Consider the following 8,327-nt stretch of genomic DNA (forward strand, 5'->3'; position numbering starts at 1 on the left):
AACACATAGATACCAAATTGAAAATTGAAAAAAAGTATAAGTACCTCCAATATGATTTTCCTTAGTATTTATTACATGAACACATAAATGTTTGATATTTACAATATTAATTTAGTCCGCCATTCCCCATACGAGTGGCTCCTTTTCGCTCTGCAATTTGTGAGCCTCAGGCGCAGAAGGGTTCTGTCCACTCGTTGGAGGCTTCTTGTCTGATTCCGACTTCATAAAACAAAACACGCACCAGATTTCAGCAAATGCACTTCCACCATGGCTTCCCTTCTCAAAGCTTCTTCCTTTATTTCTCCTCTACAACTTAACAAGGTAGTTTTTCCAGTTACAGTCATGTCGCAATCTCGCATACATCAAACTCTTGTGTTGCTTGTTATTTGAGGTTTTACAGGACTTTTAAGTTGGGAAATTGGGAATTTGGTTCTCTAGTTGTGATCAGGGAAATAAAGGGTTTGAATCTAGGGAATGAATATGACACAGTCTTTGTCTTGAGTTAGAGGAAGAGGGTAATGGAATATTTGATTTTGTGTTGTGGGAAATATCATGCGGAACGAAGAATTGAGCTTAAAGAAACTTAAGCTGTAGTAATCCATTAGCTTGAGAAGAGACTTTCCTGTGGGGAAAAATTTCTTCAAACAAGGGGAAAGAGAGTTTTCATTTAACGTCCGTTTTCTTCAGATTCCCTCTCTTCCTTTCGTCTCTTAACATCTTGATTCTTCTCTAAATCATCTGGCTTATTCTTCTCTTTTCCTCTTCTCTTGTAGGCGAATTATGTTAGCTTCCCAGTGAAATTCGATCATGCTTTCGGAAGAACTGGTAGATGTCCTGTGTCTAGTTTGTCAGTGAAAGCTCAGCAGATTGAGGGAAATGTGCTCGAGAAAGAACCAGTTCGCGCCAACGAAGAAATGGGTATGCTGTTGAAGGATACCTTTATCACGCCGTCATCTTTTACACCAGAACACCACATTATTTGCTCCAAATAGATAGTGTCTCGTACTGCTGCTATATTTTTATTTAAGCACCTAATGGAAAATATGCTAATTATTGTTAATTTCCTGATATTAATATATTTCGGACTAGATTTTCCTTATCCATCTTGTTATTTAGATTTGAGTCATAAAGGGAAGCATATAGCCTACCTTTCCTATTTTATGTTCTTATCCAATTCATGCTGCTGTTATTTTTCAGATTATGGGGTTGTTAGTGTACACCATGTTGGAATTTTATGTGAGAACTTGGAAAAATCACTAGACTTCTACCAAAACGTGCTAGGTATGTATATTTGCTCTCTAACTAATATTTTTTCTGTACACTTTGTTTTTGACAAGAATAAACTGTTTCAACAACTGGTTTCAATGCAAATCAGGTCTCAAGATTAATGAAGCCAGGCCGCATGATAAGCTTCCATACAGAGGTGCTTGGCTTTGGGTAGGTTCTGAGATGATTCATTTGATGGAGCTTCCAAATCCTGATCCTTTAACTGGAAGACCTGAACATGGAGGTCGAGATCGTCATACATGCATCGCAATCCGGGATGTGTCGAAGCTGAAAACAATCCTTGATGAAGCTGGTACTCCTTTCCTTGTTTAAATTTAATACCTTGCCCTTCACCATGTCTTCCTGTTTGGCCCCTAGCTGTGAAGTTTTTGTACTGTCTATTATATCTTCATAATCATTATTCAATAGTTTTATGTTTTTTCTTTTTGTTATTTTTCATACATAGGGAAATAAGGATCATTTTTCATCTTCATCACCATTTTGTTCAATTCATTTATTTTTCTGATTACCAAACAAACTCTTAGTTTGAGTGTTTTCTTACACTTCAGGTATACCTTACACACTAAGCAAATCTGGAAGACCAGCAATCTTCACACGTGATCCAGATGCTAATGCTCTAGAATTTACACAAGTAGACGTCTGATATTATTGGCTATTGAGTTGGATAAAAAGTCTCTAGAAATGAGTGTACAGATGAATTCATATATGTAATGTAAAGGATTACGCATATTGAACACTACTCAAGTAACCTGCCATGCAGAAGCAGCATCAATGTATTAGCTGATCTTGTATGATGGTGCTGTTTTTCATAGTGATATCATATTCAGAGTACATCTTTTTTTTCATTTTGGGTCAGAATATTAAGAATATATTTTAATATTAACATATCTATAGAGATGAAGATGCATTGTTGAAAAGCTTGTAAATAGTCCAGTTTATCTCAGGTTATGTGTAAATGCACGGAGTGCACTCCGGTTGCATATGAAAATGTGAAAAAAGATACTATTAACTCCTCCAATTTAAGGACACTCCAAAAAAGAGCGACAATGTGTAGTGGTAAGTGAAATCGTGGGAAGATGTTCGACAAGATTAGAAACACAAAATTCAGTCCAAAATGATTAGAAACAGAAAAACCAAAAGGCCATCGGACAATTTACATACCTGAAATATCTATGATGTGTTTTTTTTTTTACAACTGAAAAGAAAAGAAACAAGACAATTTACATCCTTACAATTGTGAAAACCTCAGCTTCCATAATGTTCTGGAACGGTGCAACCCTTTTATGCCACTCAAATAATATTACATGCTAAAGTTCAAACGTGTGGTGAAAAATTCTGTCCCTTGTAGCCCGTGGCTTTTGGTCTGTGTGTATCTTAGCATAAGGATTTATCATATTTGGTATGATCAAAAACATGTTTTAAATACTTGGAAAACTAAGATATTCACATATCAAATACCACCATATGGTTTTGCTTCACTTCTGTCGTGATCTCCACTCCTGAATGGCCGAACGTAACGTATGGTTTGGAGTCAATGTAGAATGCTGCATTGTATGCTTAGTTACAGGTGATACATTGTGTTTGCTGAGCCATGCCTTGATTGCTCTATACTCGTAGGTAAAACCATCCGCAGCGACGTGTGGATCATCCATTATTTCCTACATTAACAAGGTCACAGTGAAAAAAGACAAAAAGCTAAATCCAAAAAAAAGAAAAAAAGAACAAAAAGTATTTGAATACGATGAGGACAACCCAAACAACAACTTCATCTGAAAAACTTCATTACTATTAAATAAATGTCCATGAATGGTTTCAAAGACCATATATGTAAAAAGCTTAAACTGTTAAGTCAACACAGTGAAAATTTCTGCTATAATCTCATATCATGTAGACGAGCGGACCTTTTACCTGAAGGATTGGACAATAATATTGGCTTGGTGGGCACATGCTACTATTTCTTCCCACTTTTGCAGTAGCATTTGCCACATCATAGATTCTTTTGAGCAGTGGAAGAACTTCAGTATCAAGATCTGGTCTATCTCTGCATCTCAGTGCCGAGCATCGCAGGGCAATTTGAGCCAACTCTTCCGTTTCAGTTGGTGGCCAATCTCCAGCTGATTTATCTAAAATAAGAGAGAGGGAGCCTTTTTTAACCGCATTTTCTACAGCCAAAATGAGTCCGCGTGCATGGCGAGCGGTTATCAATTGAAGAGTTATAACCCCCAATGCATATACATCTGATTTTGGTCGGACAGTGCCAGTTCTCTGATACTCTGGATCCATGTAATGCAGAGTACCAGCAAGCATAGATTCTCTGTACTCAGTTATATTGTCAGGTATGACGTCTGAAAGGCATTTAGCCAATCCAACATCTGAAATTTTGCTCACATAATTTCTGTCCAGCAAGATATTTCCTGGTTTCATATCTCGATGAACAATTGGCTCAGGCTTTGAATTATGCAAGAACGATAACCCACAAGCCACTTCAAAAACTATACGGAATCGAATGAACCAAGGAAGTGGGGGTTTCCCACTGTTACTGAAAAGGTAGTCATCAAGGCTTCCATTTTCCAGGTATTCATAAACAAGACAGCCAGTTTCAGGACAAGCTCCTAGCAGCAAAACCATGTGTGGATGGTGTAGCTGACTTAGAATCTCAACCTGCAAGAAAAGGGGAAACAATCAAAAGGAATGCCAGCCACGTGATTACTGTAAAAAGTAAGGGAACAAAGTGCAATATGCATTGAAGATACTATAAACCACATCAGTTGTTTAGAAAACAAGGAACAATGAGAGGTAAAGGAGCACAGATATGAGTGTTTAAATAATTTATAAACCAGCAAGGTATCAAGAGGTCAGTTTAATATATGGGATTGCCATTATTATTATACATGGTTAGAATTAGAGCATGGGCTTTTGCGGCAAATTGGAAAGAAAAACATCAGGAATAATATTCAAGATGAGTCAAGGAGGAGCTATTTGGCAACTATCTATGGATAAAAACTTTTCCTCTTCTGGTGGTGAGCTTGCCAGTTTTGAAAGTTCTCAAACTAATCAGATACTGAAGCTTGCCTATATCAAGTCTGATAATAAGACATATCTGTTCACCCATTAGAAATATCAAAAGAATGAAGAACTTCATCAGATGAACATGACAATTCAAAACCAATTCAACTTGGCACAGAAACGTTAGCACAATCAATCTCACTTCATAAGGAAGTAATTCAAAGGAGAAAGGAAAACCTCCTTCAGAAACTCCTCTTTCTTGTTAATTGCATCCTGGTGCAGAACTTTTACAGCTACTGTAGTGTGATCGAGCCTGCACTTATAGACCTTCCCATAACCTCCTTCACCAATCAAAAGATCCTTAGAAAAGTTGTCTGTTGCTTCATTAATTTCGTCCATAGTGTACTTTCTGTACCTCTTGTCACTCGAGAGCAATGTATCAATTATCCGCTTCCTTTCTACAGATTCTTTGAGGACATTAAGTTCAGCCATCTGCCTTTCATACGACTCTTTTGCAAACTTCATTTTTGCCTCCTCAAGTTCCTCCATGACTTTCAAATACTTTTCTTTTTCTTCAGCAGCAATCTTTCTCAAAGCCTCCTCTCTTTTCAGGGAATCATTTACTCTTCTTGATTCTTCAAGATATTCAGCTGAAAGTAAATGAACCTACAGAGCACACACATGAGAGGATGTAAGAACAAGCCGTGAGGCTGTTTATTTTGAGACACAAAAATGTGGTATTTCAAGCTCCTAGTTATTATAGAACTCCAGTTCCGGCAACCTTGCCACAATGAAGCAGACATGGTTGTGGCTTTCAGATAAGTAAACTTTAATTGAAGTCTTATTACATAAGAAAGTTTACGAGCTATTTTTCCATTTCTGAGAAATTGAATTCTTCAGGTCCCTTGTCAGGTCTACCTTGTCCAAAAATTAGAAAATATTTGTAAAGTAATTACTTAGAACATATATTTACGTTAAAACTTGTTGATTAATCTTCAACTTAAGAATTGATAACAAAGGAAAATAAGGTTAGTTAAATTTGAGACCCACAAAAAGTCACAATTAGAATAAAACTAGCAAACTCTCACCTTACTTTGAGAGAGAGCCAACTCTTCACAAAACTGTTTATACATGGCAACAGTATTCCGTAACTCCAGCTGCAGCTGCTCTATTTCTTGCAAGACTGGCTGCATATGTAAATATCATGTGAACACCATTTCTGAATAGGAAAATCACAAGTATCATACTAACAGGAAGGCTAAAAACATTACTTGTTCAATTTGTGCAGAAGCCGTGGAATCAAATGAGTGGATGCTTGCAGTTTCAGCATCATCTCTAAAGCTTTCTAGATTGCCTTCGTTTATAGTGAGATTTTTAAGAGAATTTGCAGCACTAGATGTTTGAGAACCTATGAAACTCCACTCCGAGACTGACATTGATGGGATTCTGTTTGCAAGAAATTCAAGTCCCGTTGTGGAAGAATTAAGTCCTGTTATTTGAGCATCGACATGTCCTGGATTCCCTTGTGTAGACACGGAGTACCTTGAGCTGCTCTCTGTCAGATGAAAAGTGAGAGAGTCAGAATCTTGACAACTGCCTCTACTAATATATATACTCATGACCCCAAACCTACAAAAAGCATGATTGAAAATTAATGTAAAGTGGACAGTGGACACATTCAAGAGTTTATGACTTAGCAGCAGATATTGCTAAAAAGGAAGCATTTCCGCCATACCACGTGAGGGTGAAGATGAAGAATCGCCTAATTTTGATATAATTCTATCTCTAGCTACAAGATATACATCACAAGTGTCAGGAGCACATCTTAGAACAGTTGTTGGTATCCCTGGTCCTTTTAGCTTCCTGACAAAATAAAAATGGAATTTATGGGGAAGTATATGAAAAGAATACTCATTTTCTTAATCATACGTACTAGTAACTCACTAGCACAGAAAAGGTAATAAAAATTCAAAATTTGAATTTGCATATTTTAATGTTACGAAGTTTTCAAGATGCGCACCTTGTTATAAAATTTGAAGAGCCAGTTCCCAACACTAATATTTGAATCTCTGATTCTGATATATATCTAAGTAGTGCAGTTGCAGGATCGTCATCTTCCAGCAACAAGGTTTCAACCTACGACATTTCCAGGATATGAATTCTCTGGCAGTGCAGTCTTGGCAATAGATAAAGACAAGAATATGTACTCACTGTGCTTGTTTTGCAGAGTTTCTTCAATTGAGTAAAGATTTGCTCGAACTTCTCCTTTACATCCTGAATATAAGCTGTTGCCACATGGGCATCTAGATCCATAACAGGGATACACTCTCCAGCTAACATCAGAAAATCCAACAATATCAATGCACTAGTTTTCAGTATGGGTCTCCAGTGACCTCTAAAACATCTTCACTGAAGCAAAAATGTATTAAATCATGTGATTGTCTTAAGCTGCGTTCAGTTTAGAACTATAGATTACTTTTGAGGTTCAGTGTATTAGGCCAATGGATAGCTTTATCATAATTTCTATTTTCTGATTAAAATCTATCAGAAAGAAGCAATTTCTTATATGCTCACTATGCTTGGCGTCGCTGGAGAATTGCAAGAAGTGCTATAAGAATCAAGATCTAGACCTAGTCACAAGGGCATTGATTCTATGTCTATGTTGAAAGCTTTTGTTGTTAAGAAAAATACTCAAATAGTTTGATATTGCCTAACCCATCGGCCTCAGAATCATAAGAAATGGAACGTTCTGTCTACTTGTGCACTGTTTAACTTCTAATTAAAAACATATCAAAATTAGAAAATAGCAAATTACTTCAATTTGTCATGGCTAGTCCAGATAATTGTTCGAGCTAATAACACGCTACCGGCTGAACTACTTATTCTAACCTCCCACCTGCTTTTCTTAATTTTCATGATTCTCTCTTCAAGACGAAAATGCTTCGCAATTAATGACCATTTCGATGGATAAGAAGTTGAAGGAATTGAAAACAACTTTATTAATAATCAAGACTTAAATTTAGCTCATTTTCAAGTTTGGAGAGTGGATTGCTTATGTCTGAAGAAATGAAGAGATGTCTTTAAAAATTCAGGAAAAAAAAAAAGAAACCCTTTTGTCTCTAGAGATATGCAGTTTGAATTCGCAGCACAAAACCAAAAGGAATTGTTTGGTTATACAAAAATTATACAGGAGCAAACTTGACTACTGGGACAAAAAACTACGAAGATTGAGTTATTGTTGAATTAGGCATAAATCAGTTACATACATGGTGTTGGGATTGAAGCGATTCGGGGCATAACATGAACTAAGATGAACCTATCGGCTTGAGGCATAAGATTCTCCACCGCCCACTGGACGGCTCGCCGGCTACCCCTGCCAGCGCTGGAGCCGCCGTTGACAGCAACGGCTACTGATCTCATCCCTATGCCGGCAAGGCCAGGGATTGTAGAGTGGTCAACTCGTCGGAACTTGTTTCTTCGTCAAAGGCTTCAAATTTTGCAGCAAAAACTGGAAGATCGAATATCAGAAAACTTGTTTTTTAGTTCGCAAACTATAACCAAATGCATTTTGACCTGCAGTTGACTTCTCTTTTGGTTTTACTACAATCTTAATTATAAGAGCCAGTTCACTAATTTGAGAAAATTAAGAAAGTAAGTTGAGTTAGTTATTTGTCTTAAATAGGTGTTATCTGTCCTAAAATATTCTTACTAATCAAGTGTATTGGTTAGAACTATCATTGTTAGAAGGGCTACTTTGGAAAAAATGTATAAATATGAGAGATAAAGTAGATTGAGGTTTTATATTTAGGACTAAAATAAAAATAAAATAGGGTCTTATATTAAGGACCGGAGGTAGTATTTTTTTAGAGCAAAATGGATGCTACAACCTTTAAATTTTATTAAAATTTCCACATTTCAGATATACCTGGTTTTCTTTTAGTTTTGGGTTTTACTAAAAATAAATTTGGAGTTTTTATATTTAAATATTGTAAGTTAAATATACAAGAAAAATTTAGTATTTTTTTAATCTTTAC

General features: G+C 36.4%; 2 protein-coding genes across 2 annotated transcripts; one reads left to right on the forward strand and one right to left on the reverse strand.

Moving 5' to 3' along the window:
• The first annotated feature begins 220 nt into the window (after positions 1-220).
• Positions 221-2,166, forward strand: LOC114713140 (uncharacterized). Its single transcript, XM_028897729.1, has 5 exons — positions 221-321; positions 774-918; positions 1,198-1,281; positions 1,376-1,579; positions 1,836-2,166. Exons 1-5 carry the CDS (start codon positions 268-270, stop codon positions 1,928-1,930), a joined length of 582 nt encoding a protein of 193 aa, XP_028753562.1. The 5' UTR covers positions 221-267; the 3' UTR covers positions 1,931-2,166.
• Positions 2,167-2,305: 139 nt separating this feature from the next.
• Positions 2,306-7,828, reverse strand: LOC114713139 (U-box domain-containing protein 34). Its single transcript, XM_028897728.1, has 9 exons — positions 7,560-7,828; positions 6,505-6,626; positions 6,314-6,429; positions 6,029-6,156; positions 5,565-5,848; positions 5,382-5,480; positions 4,531-4,959; positions 3,196-3,948; positions 2,306-2,945 (listed from the first exon to the last, which is right to left on the reverse strand). The coding sequence occupies exons 1-9, from the start codon at positions 7,711-7,713 to the stop codon at positions 2,763-2,765; spliced, it is 2,268 nt and encodes a 755-aa protein (XP_028753561.1). The 5' UTR covers positions 7,714-7,828; the 3' UTR covers positions 2,306-2,762.
• Positions 7,829-8,327: the final 499 nt, after the last annotated feature.

This window comes from Neltuma alba, unplaced genomic scaffold (assembly GCF_004799145.2).
Source record: "Neltuma alba isolate B1F8T4 unplaced genomic scaffold, ASM479914v2 tig00011419_pilon, whole genome shotgun sequence".
Lineage (NCBI taxonomy): Eukaryota > Viridiplantae > Streptophyta > Magnoliopsida > Fabales > Fabaceae > Neltuma > Neltuma alba.